This window comes from Kogia breviceps, chromosome 5 (assembly GCF_026419965.1).
Source record: "Kogia breviceps isolate mKogBre1 chromosome 5, mKogBre1 haplotype 1, whole genome shotgun sequence".
NCBI lineage: Eukaryota > Metazoa > Chordata > Mammalia > Artiodactyla > Physeteridae > Kogia > Kogia breviceps.
The window spans coordinates 127,400,554-127,427,111 of NC_081314.1; the positions used below are offsets into that span (position 1 = coordinate 127,400,554).

Below are 26,558 nucleotides of genomic sequence, written 5' to 3' on the forward strand. Positions count from 1 at the left end.
GCTTTGGATAAATGTCTACTTAAGTCCTCTTGTTCATTTTTGAATAGGATTATGTATTTTTTTTGTTGCTGAGTTTTGAGTTCATTATCTATTCTGGATGTTAATCCCTTATCAGATATACAATTTTTAAATATTTCCCCCATTCTGCATGTTGCCTTTTTACTCTCTTTTTTTTGTTGTTGCCTACACCTTTGGTATCATATTGAAGAAAACACTGCCAAATCCAGTGTCATGAAGGTCTTGCCTTATATTTTTTCCTAAGAGTTTTATAGTTTGTAGGTCTGATTCTTTCTGAGTTAATTTTTGTATAATGTACTCTTATAATCCTTTTTAATTCCTTTGGAATTGTTAATGTTGTTTCATTTCTGATTTTAATAATTTGAGTTTTATCTTTTTAAATCTTAGTCTATCTAGCTAAAGTTTTGTCAATTTTGTTGATCTTTTTAATAAACCAACTTACGGTTTCATTAATTTTGTCTATTATTTCTATTCTCAATTTAAAAATTTTTTGTTCTAATATTTATTATTACTTTTCTTCTGCTATCTTGGGTTGTGTTTATTCTTTTATTCTAGTTCTTTACATTAAGATTAATTTTTGACATAACATTTGGGCTCTCCTGGGGAATTTCCTACATGCTCTTGAGAAAATGTGTTTACTCTCTTTGTTTGGATAGAGTATGCTGTATATACATGAGAACTAGTTGGTGTATTGTGTTGTATAAGTCCTCTATTTTCTTACTTATCTTCTGTCTGGTCATTCAGTTGCATTATCGAGACTGTATTGTTGAAGTCTCCAACTATTACTGTAGGACTATTTCTTCCTTTAATTATGTCAGTTTTTGCCTCATGTATTTTGATGGTCTACTATTAGGAGAATAAATATTTACAATTGTTATATTTTCTTGCTATATTGAAACATTTGTTAATATACAATGATTTTTTCCTCTTGTAAACTTTTTGATTTAAAGTCTATTTTGTCTATTCGTATAGTCACCCCTTCTCTTTTTTGGTTATTATATCTTTATCTTTTCACTTTCAATCTATTTGGGTCTTTCTTTGTTATTGGCGGTGAATCTCTTATAGATAGGACATAATTTTATCATGTGTTTTTAGCCATTGTGCCAATCTCTGTTTGTTTATTGAAAAGTTCAGTCTATTTCCATTTAAAGTAATTATTGATAAGGAAGGACTTACTTCTGTCATTTTGCTGTTTGTTTTCTAAATGTCTTATAGATGTTTTTGTCTCTCATTTCCTACATTAATATCTTCTTTTATATTTTTAACATCTTTATTGGACTATCTTCTTTTTGTTTAGTCATTTTTTTGTAGTGAAACTTTAAAATTCTTTTCTCATTTCTTTTTGTGTATATTCTTTACTTATTTTCTTTGTGGTTATTGGTGGTATTGCATTTAATGTCCTAAAGTTATAACACTAATTTAAATTTATACTAACTTAACTTCAATAAATATAAAAAACTCTGCTCCTTTAAAGCTTAACTCCATTCCTTTTGGTTGTTGACATCACAAAATTACAGCTTTATACATTTTATGTCTCAAAACCTGAACTGACAATTCTTAAATTTCATTAGTCTCTTAAATTATGTAGAAATCAAAATCTGGAATTATAAGACATAGTTAAAATTATACTAATGTTTTTTAAAATATATATTAGTCTCAAATCATGTAGAAAAAAAGTGCAGTTACAAACCGTTGTTACAGTAGTACTAGCTTTTTTATTGCCCATGTATTTACCTTTATTGAGCTCTTTATTTCTTTACATGGCTTTGAATTACTCTCTAGTGTCCTTTTATTTCATCTTGTAGGACTCCCTTGAGCATTTCTTGCAGGGCAGGTCTAGTGGTAACAAACTCCTCCAGCTTTTACTTATCTGAAATGTCTTAATTTCTCCCTCACTGTTGAAAGACAGTTTTCCAGGATATAGGTTTCTTGGTTGACAGTTGTGTTTTTTTTCCTTTTAGCACTTTGAATATACCCACCCACTGACATCTGTCCTCCAAAGTTTTTGATTCAAAATCTGCCGATAATTACTGAGGATCCCTTGTATGTGATGAGTCACTCTTCTCTTTCTGCTTTCCAAGATTTTCTCTTTGCCTTTGCCTTTTGAAAATTTCATTATAATGTGTCTTGGCCTGGTCCTCTTTGAATTCATCTTAGTTGTAGTTTGTTGAACTTCTTGGATGTTTATATTCAGAGCTAAACTTTTCAGCCATTATTTCTTCAAATATTCACTCTGTCCCTTTCTCTCTCACTTCCTTTCTGGGACTCCCACTGTGTGATTGTTGGTCTATGTGATTATGTCCCACTGGTCTTTTAGGCTGTATTCACTTTTATTCAATCTTTTGTTTTTCTGTTTCTCAGATTCAAGGATTTTCATTGCCTTATTTCATATTCACTGATTCTTTCTTCTGCTTACTCAGATTTGCTTGTGAATCCCTCTAATGAATTTTTCATTTCAGTGACTGTAATTTTAAGATTCAGAATTTTTCTGGCTTTTTTTTAGGTTTTCTATATCTTTATAGGTATTTCCATTTTCTTCATATAATGTTTCCTTGAGTTTTTCCACTTCTTTCTTGAGTTATTTGAGCATCTTTTAGACAGTTGTTTGAAAGTCTTTATCAAGCATATCTGCACTCAGGTCTTTTTCAGGGACAGTTTCTATTGATTTAATTTTTCTTTTGAATGGGCCATACTTTCCTATTTCTTTGTATGCCTTGTGATATTTTTTTCCTGAAAATTGGATATTTGAACATAATAAGTGCTTCCTATGGAAATCAGATTCTTTCTCATTCTCAGGGTTTACTGTTACTGGTTATTATCATCATTATTATTATTATTATTATTGAAGTCTGTCTCTATGCCAAAGATCAGCCTGAGATGTAAATTTAAGGTATCCTCAGGTATTTTCTAAGCCTACACCTTTCCCTGGACATGCATGGTCACTTTCTAATATGTCCATTATATGCAGTTGTTTTTGAATGTCCTAGTCTTTAATATCTGGCTCCCAAAATGGTAAAAAGAGAGAAATGAAGGGGGGACTGAAAGAATGAGAGTTCATTAAATCCCCTGGATCTCACAGCAATTGTGGGAGGTATAACAACATGGCCACTACCTCTTCATTTGCATCTCTTTGATCAAAAGCATCAGTCAGTGATCAGTGCACAGATCCTTGATATCTGAATGACAAAGTCCTTTTTGTCTATCCTGGCTTTCTTTGTGCAACCTACTCTAGGAACACGTGCATGGCTTCCTGCCTCAGATGGGGAGGGGGATAGGTAGCTAGCTGCCAGTGTACTAACAGCTGAAACTGACCAGTATTAACAACAGTTTATCTTCCATGTCTTTGCCTGGAAGTTGCAAGCGTTCAGTAGACTCCACAGTTTCAAGATAGTTACATTAGACAGATTCTGACAGTGCTGTTGTTGTGTAGGTGTGGAGACAGATGCCTGGTACTTCCTACTCTGCTATCTTCCCAAAGTCCTCTCTTATGTGAATGTCTAAGTGTCATGCAGCCTTAAAAGTAAAAACAAGAAAAGGTAATTATGAAAAGGCTAAGTCTTAAGATTAACAGTCCTCTGCCAGTTAAAGGATCTACACGTGAATATATTTGATGATATACATTTAGAACAGATCTGAATAATCAATAAATTAGAAAAGAGTTGCTTTCCCGACAATGGTAGAGTGGAGTTTGTTATCCTTATCCTGAATAAATTTGTAGAAATTAATGGTATTTGTTAATCAGAACCATACAAGTATTTCATGGTTAATACCGTATTCTTTATCTTCCAAAAAACATTTGAAGGATAGTGGGTGGAGGAAAAGACTTCAAGACACAGAAGACACATAGACTAGCTGGATTCCACTGTTGATGAAGGGGGATTAAGATGTCAAATTAGTGATGTCTTTGGTGCATAAACAGCCAGTGAGGGGAATTATAACTTGAAGGTGAACCAAAGCTTCCATGTAAGTAAGTTATGGAGCTACTTCTCTACATATCCCCATGTTTCTTGAAGCTAAAATATAAAAACAGAAACTTACAAAGGATTTACTACTTAACGGGTACAGAACATAAATTTTGGTAAAGTTATTAAAACTGGACATTTCAGATATAGTCAAATGCCAAAAGTATTTTTAAAAAGTTAAAATAGAGTAGATGCTGGTCTTGTGAGAAAAAAATAATCAGATGAAATATAATTGCTACCTCTTTTAAAATTATTTAATCCAACTCAACAGTGAGTTCAGAAGCAATAAGGTAATATACATAAAAATGCTGTACAGTCTAAACAGTAGCTAACAAATTTTCTGAACATCTTGACATCTGAACAAGTGAAAACCTCTGCAGATTTTGATGCTATTTTTCTTCAGAATAGTTCTAAAATTACTCTTCAAAGTACCTTAAAGTATCTAAACATGTAATATTAATATTTTTCTACTAATCTACACTACAAGTAAGAACACATATGTCATTAGCAGAGTTAACATATCATAAAACACAGAGATTAAGATTTGTTAATTCTTAGAGATCATCCAGAATATACAGTTCACTTTATAGATAAGAAAATTATGATAAAGAATAAATAACTTGTTTAGGTTAGTAACAGTAACAGGATAAGAACTGGAACATATGGCTCTCCATTTGAAAATGTTTCTATCTACATGAATACTATAGAATACTATAGTCAAATTTCAATAACTTAAAATGCAGAGTTAATATATGAAAAAAGAAAAGTCCATCCTATTGTAATACTAGTAATTATGTTACTTTACAGACAGCATGACATGTCATGCACCTTGTATCTAAATTCATATAGGCAGAAACTTGATTAATTGTGCTTAATTACTAAGATACATATCAGTTCCTATCCCCACCATCAGTTGTGATAATGCAACATCAGTATTGACCTGAATGCTATTGTAGAGATATTTAATTAAAATCACATTTCTAAATGCCTGTCTGGTCATGTTGTTTAGGGTATGTAAAATCAAATATATTAAATAATTAATTTTAGGAATATCATTTCATCATATTCAATTGAAAAATCATAAAAGTATACATTAAATAAAAATTTATGCTTTACTTTGAAATGTTAGCTTCTGTTATGGATGTCATTGATTTGTTTATTGCAAACAGTGCATTTCAGTAACAGTTTCAACGTGTTCAAAATGTGCAACGTATACAGTTTTTGCAATGTAATTAGTTAGAAATTGGGGAAGCTTAATTTTAAAATTGAATTATTCATGAAAATCTATTTTATACTCTCTATGGTTAAGCAGTTTCTCTTCATAAAATGTTCTATAGCTGTTTGAAGAAATTAAGTGTAGTTAATCAGAAAGAACATTATGGTTTGACACTTAATTTGAAAGCCCTGTCTTGAAGCAGTGAATGCTTGCTTATAGAAGTACATACACCGATGAGAACCCAAGTAGGAAATCCATTCATGATCCAAGTAGATCTCAGTATTTATGTAAGTCAGGATGGTATTGTCTATCTTTCTGTAAGAAATAGTTCATAAAAGTGTGTGTATATGTAAATATATATATAGTTTAATAGATTAAAAATAGTAAAACAGCATTACAGTGAATTATCTAATTATTGTACATTAGAAGGCAGATCAGGGATTTTAGTCATTTTACTATGCAACCAAGTCAGTCCTCTTGATATAAGTACAGAAGTGAACTATCAAGTTGTAAAGCTTAGCTTTAAAAGAAAAAAAACAACAGTAAAAAGTCCCAGTGGTGTTGGTAAAATGTTTTTCATCTCTATTTAATCTACATTCATCTGTTTTTCAGTGCCGCCAGCAATCACGATGCCTCAGAAGTCCTTTAATGCCACAGCAGAGAGAGGAGAGGAGATGACATTTTCCTGCAGAGCCTCTGGCTCTCCTGAGCCCACCATTTCCTGGTACAGGTAGGTTATGCACCCACATCCCTTTGGCTTGTGTCCATAGTCAGGCTTCTGGAAAAATACTTACAGTCTTATCATTTTGTTCAGAGTAGAAACATTGTTTTTGAATTTCAGTTGAAAATGATTTTCATTTTCAGTTAAGTTGGTTAAATTAACTTGTTAAAGAGAGCAACAGAATGATTTAACACAAGTCCAAGGCTGCGCTCATAGCCCAGGTCATTTTATGTAAAAGGCATGTTTCTGGCCAAAATGGCCCCAGGAGCCCTGTGACAAATTCAGCCATTTTATTGTTCCTACTAGAGAGTACCCACAAGTGGGAATTCTAGTATGGATGGCACCACTGTTGTATGTGTACAAAATTATATTTTATTAAATATAATTGTATATTTTATTTATGTACCATATTATTACAGAAAAAGCTAATTGTGTAGAGTTAAATTTCAATAAATTTAATGTTATGTAACAAAAAGTTCAAATGAATAAATTCTCTATTCTAAATCTATTGTTTTACAGTTCAAAATCTATTGTTTTACAATTCACTTTTATATATTTTTTTGAATTTTTCTTTTTTTTTTTTTTTGTGGTACGCGGGCCTCTCACTGTTGTGGCCTCTCCCGTTGCGGGGCACAGGCTCCGGACGCGCAGGCTCGGTGGCCATGGCTCACGGGCCCAGCCGCTCCGCGGCATGTGGGATCTTCCCGGACCGGGGCACGAACCCGTGTCCCCTGCATCGGCAGGCGGATTCTCAACCACTGCGCCACCAGGGAAGCCCTGGAATTTTTAAATTCTATTTGATTTCTAGTAACATCAAACAGATATCAAAATATTCCACTCTTTTAGGTTGTGGCTCACACTGTTAAAAGGGAGACAATTAAAGTTTAAAAATGGACAGTTTTAAAATATGTATTAGTTATTAATTGAGGTTACTACTCAAGCAAATCTGTAAATATTTATAGAATCACTTCTATACTTCATAAATCATATACTATAAGCATAGTCACAAGAAAACAATTAGAAATTTATATTCAAATTGGCAAAAGTGTCCATAATAAGGATTAGGGGTTTTTGTTGTTGTTGTTGTTGTTGTTTTCCGTACGTGGGCCTCTCACTGTTGTGGCCTCTCCCGTTGCGGAGCACAGGCTCCGGATGTGCAGGCTCAGCGGCCATGGCTCACGGGCCCAGCCGCTCCACGGCATGTGGGATCTTCCGGGACCGGGGCATGAACCTGTGTCCCCTGCATCGGCAGGTGGACTCTCAACCACTGCACCACCAGGGAAGCCCAAGCATTAGGTTTTAAAAAAAATATTTTAAGGAGAATAATTGAAATTCAAAACTATTTTTATTACTTTCTGAACATTTACTGATACTATCTTAAAGTTTCAAACCTTTATCGCTTTAACATAGCAGGTAGCAATAAACAAGATATTTCTTCAGACAGGTGTTTTTAGAAGTTCTTTGCAGACAATGATTCCTTTCTGACACACTGTTGGTATTTTTAAAGGGATTACACATCAAGCATTAACACATTCACCCCAGATAATTATCATGTATCTCAGAGACTTATGGTTTCTAGTGTGTATCCTTAACAGTCAATATTAGATCTAATCACAGCAAGGAAAAGCTCCTGGATCATTCATTACAATGAACAAATATTGGTCTAAAGTCTTATCCTCATCATTTTATCTTTCCAGAGAGACTGACTTCCAGTTTAGACTATTTTCTTAAAGTTTAACATTTGTTTAAAATTCTCATATGTAAGTGGAAATATAATTATCATACAACCTAGAAAAATCAGATTCAGAGGCTAATATAATTGAATAATTTAAATTCATGATTTTGCACCTCCATTTTTTTCATATGGCATTAGCCTCATCGTTTGGATGGAATAAAATAATAATTATTCTAATTGCTGGATATATAATATATAATGCGAGAATGGGAGTATGTGATAGTGTTCTTAACAGAGGTAAAATTGGTATCAGAGGGAAGTTTTCATTGTGACATATTTATCTGTAGATATAGACATGTTATCTTCGTGAAAAAAAAATTCCAAAAAGTATTAGGGCAGCAGTGCAGAGAGAACAATCCAGACACTACCCGTTGCATAAAGATAATATTTCCAAGAGGTATGAGTGAAACCAGTAAGGAAGGTTGTTGAAGACCAAACATTGAGGAAAAATAAGAAATTTTCAGAGAACCAGGAACACTTGGCGACATGAAAACCAAAGTGAGAGTAAAAGCAGAAACAATATCACTTTCTTCATTTCCATTCAAATGTTTCTTCTACTTCTATTGAGAATAATACCATATGGATTTTTATTGTTAGCCCTTTAAATTGGTGAATTCCATTGATTTTCACATGCTAAAACAACCTTGTGTTCCTTGGAATGAACTCACTTGTAATATCTAATCTGATTTTAATCCCACCAGAGTATTTTTCTTCATTCTATTTTTCATATCTATAAGTTTGATGGAGGCCTTTTTTTGTCTTCCATTTCTCTCTTACCATGCCCATGTTTTAATTCCTTTAACATATAGAATATATTTTAATAGCTATTTTAATGGTCTTGTCTACTAATTCTATTATCTGTATCGTTTCTGGATCTTTTTTATTGATTGATTTTTTTTTTCCATGTTATAGGTCATATTTTCCTACCTATTTACTATCCTGTCAATTTTTTACTGGGCTTCAGACATGGAGAGTTTTATGTTTTGTGGTGTTGGATATTTTCATGTTCTTTTACTTTAGCTTTGAATGGAGTTAAGTTACATGGGGAAAGTTTGATCTTCTTGAGGTTGCTTTTAGGCTGTTTTAGGTGGATACAGAACAAGCTGAAGTCTAGGATTAACTTGGCTTCATTACTGAAGCAGTATTCTTGTAAGGAGGCAATTTAATGTGTTTAAATTTGTGTTTTAGGAGGTCTTTCTACTCTGGATTATAGGGATGCAAATTATTCCTGGTCTTTTGTGAGCTCCTGGGATTGTTATGCTTTATCTTTTCCAATGGTCCTTTCCTTACTCTTGGAAAACCTTACTGGAGTACACTCACTGATTAGTACTCAGTTCAAAATTGGTTGGAAACCTCTGCAGATCTCTGTAGTTCTCTTTCTAGTGCCTTCTTCTTACATTTTCTTACCTGCAAATTCTAGCCACTTTAACTTCTATCAACTGAGAATTCTGTCTTCCAATTCAGATACACTGCCTGACTCTGTATGGGCTCTTCCTCTCTAAGGGGCAGCCTGGAAACTGCCTTCAGGTTGTAAACTATGGTGGTCCTCAGAGGTCACTGTCATGTGCTACCTGTTGACCAATGGTTGAAAACTGTTATTTAATCTCTGTGTCCAGTGTTTGTGTCGTTTAAAATGAGAGAATAAATATGGTTTTGTTACTCCACTATGGTCAAGAGCGGAATTGTTCTCCCTTTTTTTATCATTTCCATGAATCCTCTAATCCTAACCCTTACTTTCTTTTGCCTGGAAAAGTGGCATTTAGAGAAGTGGTTAGAATTGCAAAGGATGGCCCAGTGGAATTTCATCAGAATCCTTTGGGAGTCTTTTTCAGACATTGACATTCCACACAAATGTACTGTGAATAACAATGAGTACTTTCTATATAATGGGTTTGTTGAGAGAGAAGTATTAAGACCTAATACCTGAGTTATTATTCTTTAATGATGTTTTTAAATTGAGCTATTTAAGGGAACATAATCTTTACAACCTGACTTCCTTTAAATTCTTCAAGACCTACCTATCTACTTCAAAGCTCAGATCATGGATTTTTTTCCCAGAAAAATTCCCTGAGTATTCCAGCCATCATCTTTTCCATTCTCTTCTATTATAATAGATCCCCTACCCCACCCCTCCCAACACACACAAAGTTATGAATAAATGCATTAATGGGATCTATATTACCTTCTATTACTATCAATCAGACTATGAATTCTTCATGATAGGTAGCCCTGTCTCACTCATTTGCTATACTTCAAACCTTTAGCACAATATTTCACATGAAGTACAGAAATCATCTCTTTATCATAAAGAACACTAGAACTTAGTTAACCTGCTGCTTTTATTACAAACTAAACCTAAGTCTCTTCATCTGTGAATTGACGGGTGGGGAAATCATACTGAAAATTTAGTTCTCTGATCTGTGAATGAGGATGGAGAGGGAAAATGCACATCTGTGAGCTAATTGTATTTAACCAGGTTAATAATATAGGGAAAATGTTTCCTAAGCCACAAATTGCTGAAACTTCTAGATGATGATGATGATGATAATGAGACAAATGAATACTTTTCATTGACTAGATTAAGACATATATTGTATCACTAATTGTGGTGAAAGCCTTATCCATACATAAATTCTAGGCAAAAATTCTGAAATCTTGTCATTATTTATACTTCTAAATATTTGATTAGTGAAAATATGGAAAAAAAAAACCCAGAAGGGTACAGAGCACTATATACTTTTGTCACTAGTATTTAGTAAGGCCTAATTTTTCACCACTCATGAATTTTTGCACATTTCATGTTGTATTTACACATGTCAATAAAAACTGGAAAAATAGATATTACTGAGTCATAGAAAGACAAGGACTATGTTAAGATATGTGTCAGTACTTTCTAGAAAGCAGAGCTAGAATTCACTGCAAAGATCATTTAGAGTATCAGAAAAATATTCTGTTTCATTCTAGGTAAGATTTTTAATAATCCTTTTAGATATTCCTCTTTTTTAATTTACACTTGTATAGACAAGTAAATCCCCCAACCCCTAAAGGTAGATCCTAAATTTTTACATTAGTGGGTATTAAAATCAATTAATTGTCCATTTTACCAAGTTGACAAGTAAAAAAGGAGAAAGAAAAGGAGAAGGAGGAGGTGGAGTTGAGAAAAATAAAATAACATGGAAAAGAATGTACAATATAAGACTTCACACATATTAAGGAGAATTGTAGAAATTGTTTCAGATTTAAATGCATGTAAAATATTTTTTTACTGTAAGTTATTGTAAAACAAGTTTGAAAGATGTTGTTTTAATGAACAACAAAACTAGAATTGAAAAAGAACGAACATTATTTCAGTCCAGAAAAACCTTAGAAATGACTTAAAAATACTTATATCTGAGAAAAATTTCTTCTCCTCACTAATGAATTAAATTGTTATATGCAGCATAATTTCTATAACTGTTTTCATGTAATTCTTTCCTCTTACCCTTTTACTGGCAGTACCTAAGTGCAATATAAATTCATTATTTATTTAAATTGCATTTACTTTGTCTTTGAAGGATGTTTCCATAGAAATTATATTAAACATGTCCCTAGAACCTAGTAAAGAAGTACATTTCATAAATGTGTGTTGACTCACCAACATGAAATGTGTGTTTGGAATTAAAATCAGCAAATAAAACTTTTTTTTTTTGCTTATAATCAAAGTGAAAATTGAATAAAAGTGTTTTTTGCCTCAGATTAGTGTCAAGATTTCAACACAGCTCAGTTATTCTTGTATCTAAAGTCAAAACAACTTTCAAGTATAATTTTAATATTTATTCATTAAATTCTATTGAGCTAATAAAAGTGTAAGTCTGACTGGAATATAGCTTTATCTCTCAATGACAGTAGCCATGAAATATTGACAATTACAGGTCAAAAAGTTGAGTATGATCTGTTCTTAAGTTATGAAGTCAGATTTATGAAGATCAACCTCTGTTTTCTTCTTTAGGAATGGCAAGTTTATTGAAGAAAATGAAAAGTACATACTGAAAGGAAGCAATAAAGAACTCACTGTCAGGAACATAATCAATAGTGATGGGGGCCCGTATGTCTGCAGGGCCACAAACAAGGCAGGAGAAGATGAAAAACAGGTACTTCTCCAAGTCTTTGGTAAGTATTATAGCATAGTAGCTAAAACTGTAATGTCTAGAGGGGTGTCTGAATCCAATTCTACTCTGTCACTTATATGAGATATTTAAATTTCCAAACATAAGTCTCAGTTTTCTCATCTCTAAAATATATTTTAAAATTGCAGCAACCAGATAGAATTATTTTAAGAATTATATGAGATTATACATGTAAATTTTTGTAAAATATTTGCTAATAACAGAGGCTGAAAGAAAATTCATTTAAATTACACATATTGGGATCTATTATATTATATATGGGTTGACCTTCATAAATCTTTAAAAGACATATGTTGAGATCAGTTTTACTTTTAATATATTAATACTGCAAAAGAGTTCACCTATAAGGCTATAATTTGGAAACATTGACCTGTAACCATAATTAAATACTCCCTTTTCATTTTATTAAAAGGAAATGTACATAAATATCTTCCATATTTACTGAGAGCCATATTGCCTTCTTTGGGGAACTTACAGAGAGTAGAAAACCGGTAAATTAATTCTTAATTATTGATTTAGCCCCTATTATATTTGCAAGAGGAAAAAATTTTGCAGGTAAATATTTAGAATGTGATTGTTCTCTTTAAAAAGCAAACACTAAAAATTATAGGCACTACTAATATTTAGTATGCTTTCTCCATTTTTAAAAACATTGTTATCAAAGAGCTTTCACAACAAAGAAAGGGGAAGGAAGGAGGGAGTACTCCATAAGAGTAAGTGCTCTTTGGTGACCTAAATGAGAAGGAAATCCAAAAAAAAAGAGGGGGGATATATGTATACATATAGCTGATTCACTTTGCTGTACAGTAGACACTAACATGGTATTGTAAAGCAACTATACTCAAATTTAAAAAAAAAGAATAAAATAATACATGAATCTGGTATTGAACTTCAAAAAAAAAAAGAAACTACAGGACAAACAAACCACTGCAGTATTTCTTTAACAAATAAATTGGGTGGGGGCAGTAACTAAATATGGGTCAAAATAGACATAAGAGGAACCTCAACCAATCACAGTATATAGGCCTCATTTGGATCTTTATTCAAACAAATCAACTGTATAAGGTTTTATGAGACAACCAGGGAAATTTGAACACTGAGTAATTGATTACTAATAAAGTTGTGTTATGTGTTATAACAACAACAACAAAAAGAGTAAAAAGGACCAGTGGTTGCAGTTGGCAGAAGCAGCTATATTACTTAGACCAAAAGATGAATGGTATTACATGTGTGGACACACACTCTACCAGCTGGTCCTGTAGTAGCTGTAACAGAAATGTTTTCTATACTAGGGAGATTTTCATAAAGCTTATATTCTAACAAAATAAGACAGACGATAAAGAATATACCAAAGTATATTAAAAAAGAAAATTGGAATAATAAGATGTTCTAAGAAGAAAGTGAAACTAGATTAATCAGGTAGTGTTGGGTAAAAAGAGGTGTTATTTTGGAGATCATGCTGTTGGAAAGCTACTCAGAAGGGTAATGTTTAGATGTGTTTACATAAAAATCCTTAATGATGAGAAATAGCAAAGTTATGAGCCAGGAGAAAATTGTTCACATAGAGGGAAGAGTAAACAAACTTAAAATTATTAGAAATTATAGAAAGCATCTAATTTGTTCCATCAGTATTTCCCACTTAAGAAAATGTTCTTTTTAAAACGTAAATGCTAAATATGACTCAGTATAAAAACAAATTAATAATTAGAAATGATAGTGTTTGAGATAATTCCAAAGGATAAATAATCTCAATCTATCTCAATGAGCTCATATGAAATATTTAGTTACTTTTAAAAATTAATCTGGCAATAACACAAAGTTTCTAATACTTTTGTCCTTTCAAATAGAAAATAATGAATGAAATATAATATGCCATATCACTGTATAATCACTTTGTATAGTAACACTGAACAGATTTGTATTGTGTTTGACACAAAAGCATGTATATAAAGTGGAAATAAAACTAAATCCATTAAAGTCAATGGAGTAAACACTGAATTGTAAAAATATATATGCCATGTTTCTGATATCAGGAATCTAATTTTTTAGGATTAAGAACAATTTATTTATATTTCATAATTGATTGCATTTGGTGATTGAAAAGAAACCTGTTACTTGTTCTGAAATAATAAGTGCTGACTTTTATCACTTTTAGGTTTAAACAAATAAAAACTTAAGGAATGCTGATAATACAGAATGTAAAAACTTAAAGCTCTTTGGTATATGTAAATTTGTGGAGGGATATAATTTTTAATATTAATATAATTTAAATTACTATACATGATGTTTTGGTTTTTATAGAAGTTATAACTGTAAAGAAACAATTATCTACAATATGGAATAATATTAAGGTAGTCTGAGGTCAAAATAAATCAGCTAGAATAATAAAGGTAAATAGTATGTATATATATTTACTTGATAAATATTTTAAACATTGCCCACAATTACACTTACTACATATTCAGAATACAGTCATTATTTTTCCTCTTTGGTGAAATTGTTTTTAAAGTTTAAGAGATAATCACTACATAAGCAGATGTCATACACAGAAATACACACAGAAGTACTCATGTAACTTTAAAAGAGGAAAATTTTATTTTTTAACTTGAGGAAAAAATAATAAAGTGGCTTTGAATTGACAAAATCTTGGAAGGAATTATACTTTTTATGTTGGTTTCTAAACGACTTAAAATAATTTTGGTAAGCATAATCAATAGCATTATTTTCTAGTTTTTTCTCCTATAATTTGCAACTCTCCTGGCACTCTTATAAAGCAAAGCATGACACTATATCTGCTCAAAGTTAATAATTCCATACTAAGCTAAAGGGTACTTAACTGGTCACCATGAATAGTAATATTTTCCTCCAATACAGATTGAGTAATGTATATATTTTTTACAGTACAGCCTCACATAATACAGCTTAAAAATGAGACTACATATGAGAATGGTCAAGTCACACTAATATGTGAAGCAGAAGGGGAGCCTATTCCAGAAATCACTTGGAAAAGAGCAGTGGATGGCATCACTTTTTCTGAAGGCGATAAGGTAACAGCAATTTAATATATAGTGTTTTTCAAAACTATTGTATTGGCCAAAAAGTTCGTTCAGGTTTTTCCATACCGTCTTATGGAACTTTTGGGCGAACCAATATTTTCAGTGTTTTGCATATAATTAAATATCACATTGGACTCCAATTTATCAAGTAACTTGTAGGAATGCAATAAATGGTTTAATTCTTAAAAAGGTGACTCTACCACAGTTAGCCTAAAAATAAATTCAGAGGAGAAAAAAGTCAAATTGTAATATTTAAAGTTGTTTTTCATTGAGCCAAAAATCTTAGGTTGTTAATATTGTTTCTTAAGTTTGCCATCCTGCAAACTTTTGGTATATACTGTATCTATAAAATATCTTATTGCAATTTCAGTTCCTCCACCTTGTACTGTGAAAATAATTTAAATTCACAAAATTCTCACTGTCATTTAACTCTTAACTCTTTAGTATTATCTTTATGCCGTAGGACAGTAAGTTTCTACCTTTATACAGTCTATAACCTAATAAAGACCAATAAGTACAAACACAACAAAAATACAGCATTTTGGTAAATGTCACTCCCATGTAAATTGGTGACTTTTCATCAGAATGCATTCAAGTTCCTAAGAAATCAAGTAAACATTATCATATATTTCACTGCACTCCATAGATTTTCATTATCGTTATTTTTTGTAACTATTTATATAAGGCCTCAAGTATAAATCAAACTGAAACAGAAAGAAAAAGGCAGTGGAGTAATAATATGATGTGGAATTGGCATTTTCACACATGTAAAAATTATCAGATTAAACACATAGATCGCTCTTCTTTCTCAGTGTTAAAGAGCAACCTTCTTAAAACCTCTTTCATTTGTTCAAATCAATTTCTGTTGAAGAAAATGATTTCTAAAATATAAGTACCTTTGACTTACCAACACTGATAGCAGAAAAATTTGAAATCAGTTTATTCAAAATATGCTTTCTATCCCTCCAACTCATGTAATTTTAACAACATGCTAACTCTATAAATTGACAAAATAGGCTTCTCCCTGGCCATTTACTATTTATCTTTTGAAATAATGTATTCCTGTATGTCACCCTTAGCCCCATTTCCTCCTCATGATGGCATTTTTAAGAGCATATTTCTTTAGGCAATAGTTACACTATTTTGATATACTTATTTTATATATGAAAGTTGAAAATCAAATTTATAAAATGTGAATGACATTGGCATTCTTCTGGCAACCCAGAAAAATGACCTAGAGTTTGCTTTAATATTTTTTAAACTACTACGGTGCATTGCCAAATCTGGAAAGGAGTTATATCTCCATAAAATTCTTCAAAATTGTCCAAAAAAATTAGATATATAAAACTGTAGATAACTGTTTTCATTGTCAGTTTAGTACTTTTCTTTGGACAAAATCACTTAGGAATAATGATTTTCATGTTTAGGCACCCTTATTAATTATATGTTCATATTCCTAACTCATACTTTCATTTTTTTGTACTATATATTTACTGAAAGTTATCTTCTCAAACATAGCTTTTACTCTTCATTTAATAGATGTTTCCTTATGTTCATACCAATAATGAGGTACATTATATTCAGTTATTTTATCAATAAAAAGTTATCAAGTAACCAGAAGACCATGATATTTTATTCTATGCCCCAAGCCACCAAAACTACATACAGAAATTTCTTTGATAACAGTTGTGAAAAATAATCACCTAGTTTTTGCTTGCTAAGGACTATGTCTATTAAAGCACACATCTTTTTGTTTTTCTTTTGCTTTGTCACAAAACCATTATAGAAGCCCTAATACACTTTTGTTTTTCCAAACACAACTATTATCCAGTAGATATACAAATTAAGATTACTCACTTCTTATCCTGACTTTTCTCCAAAATTATTTTAAGAACACTGCCTTATTTCCTGGATGGTAAGCCTCCTTTCTCCTAACATTCCTAGTTTCTTCAACAGCCGAAATTCAAAAAATGAAGAATTGAGCTGAGCCTTGAAATAAGTCACATCTAGTTTTGAATCTCAGCTCAGCCATTTATGATGCTTCAGCTTTGGCAATACTATGTGAAGTCTTTTTAATATGAGTTTCTTCATCTTTAAAATGTGGATAACAATACTTATTTCACTTATTGGTATTAGATGAAGAGTACATTGTAAAATGCATATCAAAGTCTTTAGGATATTGTAAATATTCAATCAACTTTATTGTTTCTTTATCATATTGCATAAATATTGAAGCATAGTTTATCTTGCTTCTATTATTTTGAGTAAACTCAAATTGTTAATAGACTCCATCAAGTCTGATAACTAAAGTCTGATTAAACATTACCATAGAGTATATTGTGATTATTATCTCTCTTGTCATGAAAAGTAGCATGAGATTGTATTTGCCTTAAGAATCACTTGGAGAGCCTGTTAAAATGCATTCTAGAATCCCACTTTCTGAGGTTGATTTAGTATGTTAAGCACAGGACCTGGAGTACTTTAATAAACCATCAGTTAGTGTTACATGGATGCTCTCCAAGTCATCCATACATTGGAAAGCAGTTCTCGAGCTCTAAGTCAAATGAAATTGAACAACTCATCCTTTCAACAGAAAAATACTCTTGACAAATTACTTAGCACCTTGGCACCTTGATAGGGGCTTGGAAATCACAGAATAAAACAATCAAAGCTTTTCATCACTATCAATGGAAATGATAATTGTGTAGGTCATAGACAGTGAAATATCATCAATAATATACTTCAAACTAATGACTCCATCCCCAAATAGGAAAATATATTTAGCAAATATGTTCATCTTTGTAGATTTTCAAAGAAAGGGGTCTCAATTAATGTACTCACATGTAGATATTTTCTGCAGCTGTAGTTCTGTAGTACTATTGGACTATGCATGTTAATGGTGTACTGTAAAATATCTATGCATAATATATCCTTCAGAAACAACAACAAAAAGTATAGTGCCTAAACACAGAACTCTTTTAAACTCATAACTGTTTTCTCTATAATCTACTTTAATGCATCTTCCCTACATTTAAAATAATATATGTAATTTAAAAAACTCTCCTGAAAAATTTAAAAAATACATGTAATATGTAAGAAAAATACGGTATGTACTTGCTTTAGAAATATTTTCTTAATATCCATTGTTATTTTAAGATATTTTGTTCTTCATTTTATTTTTTTTTAAATTCACAGTTTTACCTCACTAACTTTTAATTATACATTTATTGAAAAAATGTGGGCAATTTATTTTAGTGATAACTTGATAATTTTTCATTAAAATATCAATTTACTTGGGTTATCAAAAATTTTATTAAATTGATAGCTTAATTTTAGCACATTATTTTTTTGGAGTCATCCTAAGATACATTTGTATATAAAAATTAGAAAGCCCTGGCCTCTTCATTTAATAGATGCTATATACTTAACTGTAATAATAGTTAAATGCACACAATAAAGTTTAAGACAGAACCAAAGCTATTTTCGTGGAATGTGTTTAATTCAGCTATGACTCAAAAGTTGCAGTTTAAACACTAAGCAATCTAATTTTTTTACATTAAAAATCTTTATTTTCTAAATAAAACCATGCTTTTTCATAGGGTTGATTTGAGGATTATGTGAGATTGTATGACTAGAGTGTTTTGAAGTCCCTGGTATAAACCTCTGTCATCTATTTTGAATCATTTTACTTAAATGATCCCTTATTATCATTCTTATTGATCAATAAATATTAGTAGATGTACAATTATAGGTATTGTTAAATTAGTATGGGACGTCATGAAGTGTCATTCAAGTCAAAATTTAATCCCAAATTTGTCACTTTGGCGTGTTATTTACTCTGTTACTTCTCCTGCCTGATTTCAGTTTCTGCACGTCTATATTAGGGTAATAATAAAACCTACCTGGAAAAGTTTCTAAAGACGAATGAGAGCATGCGGATCAATATCTCAGACCCAAATTGAACTTAAAAGTGATATCCTCTCTTTTTCTTGGAGGTATTTAGTCTTTAGATACTTTAGAAATGAGACAATGCTCATATTAATTCTGTGACAACAACTGCTGCCCCAAAGAAACCAGATAAAAACTAGTATGAGCATAGTCATATGTATTATATGAATAATATCATCCACAAAACAATAGAACGTTGTTACAGTTGTTGTAGATTGTGCATCTTTGACATAGCTATATGTAGAAGTTTACTATGAAATAACCTCTAGCAGTGTCATTTCAATGACTCATATATGAACTTGTCTTACCATACTAAATTCCAAATCTTGTAACTATATATTGCATTCCTCTTGGAAGTTGACAATGCTGTGAATCTGCATTTGAGTGTCATCTTAATCACTGTATGTGTCAATCTCTATCATTGCAGGGAAATACTATAGATGAGGTCTGTAACTTCCTATCCTGTGTAAGGATAGACTTTCAGATTACTCTGAGAGATAAAGCCTGGTCTTTACTCGGTGAGACACAATATCAGCCTAGAAATACCACAGATTTATTACATCATCATCTTCTTTTTCCCTCTCTCCCAGGTCTATCTTCTCCCACTCTCCCCAGAGTTTTCCTTTTAGGAAGTAGGTCATTTTTTTGCTTCCTTTTGGGTCCTTTTTCACCTCCAATATTATGTAGCAATAAATATTGATTTGGAAGAGACACTTCCACATTCTAAGAAGTACCTAAACAAGTCTTTAAGATAGGAAGAAAAAGAAATTGTATGCCCCACAAAGCCAGGTTGCTGAAGAATGCCAGTTCTTCATCAATTTTCAAAATATGATTTCATATTCATATGATAAAATTGGTTCATTTTGAACATTTTTTAGAAATTTTGTTGCTTGTTATTTTGGGAGTACATGGAAGTAAAAGATCTACAGGAAGTGATTTTTATCTCTAAAATTCTTACAAAAATGTAAACATAACAGTAACCAATCTCATGTATGTGAATAGACTTTTATGTAATAATTCTAAAGTTCTTATAATATTGTTTGGTGGATGACATCTCACATGAGTCATGTATCTACTCTTAAGATACAGAATCTATAATTATTTTATTTCTGGTATATTTGTCCTACAGAGTAAATTTTAGGCCTACCTCCACTAGAAATTAATCACACTCTACATTGAATAAGAAGTATTTGAAATGTATAGCAATAATTTGTAACTGTTTTAAAGCAGAATTTCTCAGACTTCAGTCATTTGACCATCAGTTTCATTTCTTTTCCATATTCATGTGCTGCCTGGACTTTTATATACTTAATTATTTTTCTTTAAATTAAATTAGCTTTTTCTTCATTCTAATCCTAACCAAAAACATCAGTTACATTTTAAAGTGCACATGAGGTAAATATAAAACTATAAAATAAAATTTGTTTTAAAAATAATACCTAAACTTAGCATATGCACCTTTGCTGGTACACACACGATACTTTTAAAACACTGCTTTTATTTCAAACATACTTTGAATTAACATGATACAAAGTTAAGCTACAAAATTTTGAGTACAGACCCTGTTATGCTTTCTTTTATTTGGGGGATCACGCACTTCCCTCCAGTAAATAAATATGCTACATTTTTAGTTAATGGGTAGAAAGTTCACAAATCATAGTAACAAAAATACATTTAATTTCAATCCTTAACACCAAATGATTTTTTCACAATGATGCCAAAAAATTTAATAAATAAAGCATAGTGATTTAACTTCAAAAACAATTTTTTTCCATTTTTCTGAAGTAAAATATGAAACGATGGTAATGGTCTACGTTTAGATCAACTCAAACTTTGTGATTAAAATAATAGGGCTTTCTATTCTTTTACATTCATTTGAAAAATGTGTTTTTCTGTGTCAAAGAAAACAAGCCTATTGATTCAACATTAACTTTAGTACTTTAAGTCCATTTTGCTTTCTGTTCCTTTGAATAAATAGATGTATTTAAACTGAAATTTAAGATTAAAAAAATCAAATTATAAAGAGTCTACTTTAACATTTAGCTTTGCACGTACATACAGAAGTCATAGTTGTACCAGAGTGTTTCTATTTTAATTGTATACAAGTGGTAAACATGTTTCTTTATGAATTGAGGCACTATGACCTGGACAATACTTACTTCAAATGTTCTTGCAGAATAAACTACCAAGACAAAAGGAATTTCTAGTAATAATAAAGATGGACAATTCGTTGATACAAGCACCTGAATAAAATATGTTTTAAATTTTATAACAAATTAAATTCCTAGTGTAAAAATATTTATAATTACTTTACTGCATTCATTATTATATTGTTGTTTTATGCTCTAGGATATTTTTGATTGCATAGGTACAGCTTTGGACCTAAGGAAAGTTCATGCTTTTAAATGATTTATTTAAACCACTTTTAATGGAGGGCAGAGGATAATGGAGTAAACTTTTCACATTATATGAAAATCTCTACTAACAATTCTTAGATATTTTTATATATAAACTGTGAAAATTACATTAGCCTTTCTGTATTTCCCCCTTTTTTCATTCTAAAGCAAATACAAGTTCTTGAAAATTAAATTTAATAAAATGTAACAGTAAAATTATCTTTACAGTGACAGGAATTTATGTCACTAATGTTTCCTTTATCATTTGCCCAAGTTCTTTTAACAAAACCATCAACAAATTTTATTGAGGGCTTTTGTGTTTACATGTGCTATTCTAAGCACAAAGAAGAGAGCAATGTAAAAAAAGTTTTCTGATTCATAGTGCATACAATTTAGGAGGGGAGATGGAATCAAAGCATATTTAAAATTAGCAATATTTTATTTATGAATATGCAATTTTGAAATATGAAAACTCATATACAAAATATCCATTTTAATTATCTAAGTAGACTTCTACAAGGCTACAGATATAGCTGTGGCATATTTTTGTGTGCTATCACAGACCCAGTTCAACTTGTTCTTCTGACAGTCCTCTGTATTGGTGCATTTTGGAAAGTATATCTATCTACTCTCATCAGAATATCTCATTTCAATTTGCTCTAGGCTGAAAATTGCTTCGACTCTGATTTAAAAAGAAACTTTAAAAAATATTTAATGGTGTAATTGGCAACACCTTTGTATTATAGGGGACAAAAAATTTTCAACCTCATTTTTCTCTTTAAATAGAAATTACAAAATGAGACTAACAAATCTACAGTTACTGATTTAAGAAAGAGAGACTGTAGTGTTTCAGGTATCTGTACATTATTATAAAAGCTCCAGTTTAAATATTTTAAAGACAGTCATGTACAGTTGAACTAGACAGATTGCTTGCTCTGGGTGATAGTATGACAAAACAGTAGATGGAAGTTACAAAAATGCAGAGACTTTTGAAGACTCAGGGATTATAGATAATGGAATGTATTAAATTCCAAATGACAGAATGTCCAGTCCCATGAACTTCTCTATCACAATTTGTAAGATCATCAATGTCTAAAAAAAAAAAAAAAATCCTTTCATTTGATGTGACATTGTATTAGAAGATCTTAAGTAATCTTTGTTACCCTGATATTCTGCCTTGCTGTGAAATTAAGTCTTTGAGTTAATGTTTGGGGAAGCGGGTGAGTGGTCCTGAACCAAAACTGTACATCAGAATCACATAAGGAGCTGCATACACATGTACCTGACTGAGCCTTACTCCCTGGGAAATGTCTGAGCCTCTCTCCCAGAGTTCTAACTGAACCTGGCTCCTAGATATTCTTATCCAGTATCTTTGACAGGGATTAGAGAGCTATATTTTGAAAAGCCCCAGAAATTGCTCCTGTGTTTGTACCCTGTAGAGAACCACTACCTTTAAAATTACTGTGTCTTGCATCACAAACCCACCCCCACACACACATAAAAATACACACAGTCAACTTAATGCGATCTTGATATCCAATACATATATAAGATATATAAAAGGAATTTGTTTGTCTAATTCATGGATTTCTAGTCATGTTAGCATTGGTATTCCCAGTTCGTATAAAACAGAGCTTAATGAATTGAAATTATGTGGTAGTTGCAACACTGATTCTTTGTTTCAGTTTCTGGATTTGCCATTTACCTTCTCTGTGACTTCAGGTAAGTTGATGTATTTTTCAGTTCCATCATTGTTACAATAAATCCCCTTCAAACTCTATTTCCCTATTCTATAAATCTTTCTATTGCTTCAGTAGATAATCACATATTTTAAGATACAGTTTTTATTTCCATGCTAAGCCCTTTTAAAATTCAGATATTTACTAATTTTTCAATTCATGATTTTCTAATAACTTAGTATAGTGAGGCAGTGTGTTTGCAATTGCCTTCTTCTACATAACTTTTCCATATAACAATTATAAGAAAAGCTAAGATTACTTTGGCAGTACCTTTACATTGGAAAAAAAATGCCAGTTTCTGGTTTAAGAGAGGAATGCTAAAGAGCATACTCCTGGCACCTGTAGATTTTAATGCCTGTATTTTTTTTTCTTTTCTTTTCAGAGATAATGGGCTTTTCTGAAGGATTTTGTATTTGAATGACATTTTTAAGGTCTTTCTAATGCATTTTTTCCTACTAGTGTTCTGAGAGCAGTATTATAGATCCCTGCTGGGCAATAGGCAAAATGGATACTTCTATTCCTCATCTGATGTAGGGCGTAGATTATAATTAGGCATGTTGGAAATCTTCCTGGATACCTCTGAGCTTGCTCAGAGGTGGGTTTTCAATCATTTACAACTCTCAGAAATTTCTTTTCCAGCCCACACCTCAAATAAAAATTATCAAAGAAGTCTAGTCATAAGTTCAACATGTAATTTTAAAAAACATTTTTGAGAAAATTCTGGGAAATAGTTAAAAAATAAAAATGTCATTGTTCTTTTAAAAAAACATCAGTTATTAATGAACTATTATTTTTTTTTTTAACATCTTTATTGGAGTATAATTGTTTTACAATAGTGTTAGTTTTTCCTTTACAACAAACTGAATCAGTTATACATATACATATGTTCCCATGTCTCTTCCCTCTTGCATCACCCTCTCTCCCACCCTCCCTATCCCACCCCTCTAGGTGGTCACAAAGCACAGAGGTGATCTCCCTGTGCTATGCAGCAGCTTCCCACTAGCTATCTAATTTACATTTGATAGTGTGTATATGTCCCTGCCACTCTCTCACTTCGTCTCAGCCCACCCTTCCCCCTCCCCATATCCTCAAGTCCATGCTCGAGTAAGTCTGTGTTTTATTCCCGTCCTACCACTAATCTCTTCATGACATTTTTTCCCCTTAGAGTCCATATATATGTGTTAGCATACGGTATTTGTTTTTCTCCTTCTGACTTACTTCACTCTGTATGACAGATTCCAGGTCCATCCACCTCATTATAAATAACTCAGTTTCATTTCTTTTTATGGCTGAGTAATATTCCATTGTATATATGTGCCACATCTTCTTTATCCATTCATCTGTTGATGGACACTTAGGTTGCTTCCATGTCCTGGCTATTGTAAATAGAGCTGCAATGAATATTTTGGTACATGAGTCTTTCTGAATTATGGTTTTCTCAGGGTATATGCCCAGTAGTGGGATTGCTGGGTCGTATGGTAGTTCTATTTGTAGTTTTTTAAGGAACCTCCATACTGTTCTCCATAGTGGCTGTACCAATTTACATTCCCACCAGCAGTGCAAGAGGGTTCCCTTTTCTCCACACCCTCTCCAGCATTTATTGTTTCTAGAGTTTTTGATGATGGCCAATCTGACCGGTGTGAGATGATATCTCATTGTAGTTTTGATTTGCATTTCTCTAATGATTAATGAGGTTGAGCATTCTTTCATGTGTTTGTTAGCAATCTGTATATCTTCTTTGGAGAAATGTCTATTTAGTTCTTCTGCCCATTTTTGGATTGGGTTGTTTGTTTTTTTGTTATTGAGCTGCATGAGTTGCTTATAAATTTTGGAAATTAATCCTTTGTCAGTTGCTTCATTTGCAAATATTTTCTCCCATTCTGAGGGTTGTCTTTTGGTCTTGTTTATGGTATCCTTTGCTGTGCAAAAGCTTTTAAGTTTCATTAGGTCCCATTTGTTTATTTGTGTTTTTATTTCCATTTCTCTAGGAGATGGGTCAAAAAGGATCTTGCTGTGATTTATGTCGTATAGTGTTCTGCCTACGTTTTCCTCTAAGAGTTTGATAGTGTCTGGCCTTACATTTAGGTCTTTAACCCATTTTGAGTTTATTTTTGTGTGTGGTGTTAGGGATTGTTCTAATTTCATTCTTTTACATGTAGCTGTCCAGTTTTCCCAGCACCACTTATTGAAGAGGCTGTCTTTTCTCCACTGTATATCCTTCCCTCCTTTATCAAAGATAAGGTGACCATATGTGTGTGGGTTTATCTCTGGGCTTTCTATCCTGATCCATTGATCTATATTTCTGTTTTTGTGCCAGTACCATATTGTCTTGATTACTGTAGCCTTGTAGTAGAGTCTGAAGTCAGGGAGCCTAATTCCTCCAGCTCCATTTCTCGTTCTCAAGATTGCTTTGGCTATTCGGGGTCTTTTGTGTTTCCATACAAATTGTGAAATTTTTTGTTCTAGTTCTGTAAAAAATGCCAGTGGTAATTTGATAGGGATTGCATTGAATCGGTAGATTGCTTTGGGTAGTATAGTCATTTTCACAATGTTGATTCTTCCAATCCAAGAACATGGTATATTTCTCCACCTATTTGTATCATCTTTAATTTCTTTCATCAGTGTCTTATAGTTTTCTGCATACAAGTCTTTTGTCTCCTTAGGTAGGTTTATTCCTAGATATTTTATTCTTTTTGTTGCAATGGTAAATGGGAGTGTTTTCTTAATTTCACTCTCAGATTTTTCATCATTAGTGTATAAGAATGCCAGAGATTTCTGTGCATTAATTTTGTATCCTGCAACTTTACCAAATTCATTGATTAACTCTAGTAGTTTTCTGGTAGCAACCTTAGGATTCTCTATGTATAGTATCATGTCATCTGCAAACAGTGACAGCTTTACTTCTTCTTTTCCTATTTGGATTCCTTTTATTTCTTTTTCTTCTCTGATTGCTGTGGCTAGAACTTCCAAAACTATGTTGAATAAGAGTGGTGAGAGTGGGCAACCTTGTCTTGTTCCTGATCTTAGTGGAAATGGTTTCAGTTTTTCACCATTGAGAACAATGCTAGCTGTGGGTTTGTCATATATGGCCTTTATTATGTTGAGGAAAGTCCCCTGTATGCCTACTTTCTGCAAGGTTTTTATCATAAATGAGTGTTGAATTTTGTCAAAAGCTTTCTCTGCATCTATTGAGATGATCATATGGTTTTTCTCCTTCAGTTTGTTGATATGGTGTATCACGTTGATTGATTTGCGTATATTGAAGAATCCTTGCATTCCTGGGATAAACCCCACTTGATCATGGTGTATGATCCTTTTAATGTGCTGTTGGATTCTGTTTGCTAATATTTTGTTGAGGATTTTTGCATCTATGTTCATCAGTGATATTGGCCTGTAGTTTTCTTTCTTTGTGACGTCTTTGTCTGGTTTTGGTATCAGGGTGATGGTGGCCTCATAGAATGAGTTTGGGAGTGTTCCTCCCTCTGCTATCTCTTGGAAGAGTTTGAGAAGGATAGGTGTTAGCTCTTCTCTAAATGTTTGATAGAATTCCCCTGTGAAGCCATCTGGTCCTGGGCTTTTGTTTGCTGGAAGATTTTTAATC

General features: G+C 32.0%; 1 protein-coding gene across 2 annotated transcripts in view; it reads left to right on the forward strand.

The window, feature by feature from the left end:
- Window positions 1–26,558, forward strand: part of NCAM2 (neural cell adhesion molecule 2) — a 492,766-nt gene that overhangs the window by 300,434 nt on the left and 165,774 nt on the right. For both annotated transcript variants that reach the window (XM_067034950.1, XM_067034951.1), the window contains exons 6-8: window positions 5,809–5,926; window positions 11,641–11,801; window positions 14,720–14,865. In XM_067034950.1, the coding sequence (XP_066891051.1) occupies window positions 5,809–5,926; window positions 11,641–11,801; window positions 14,720–14,865 (425 nt within the window). The remainder of the gene's footprint in view (window positions 1–5,808; window positions 5,927–11,640; window positions 11,802–14,719; window positions 14,866–26,558) is intronic.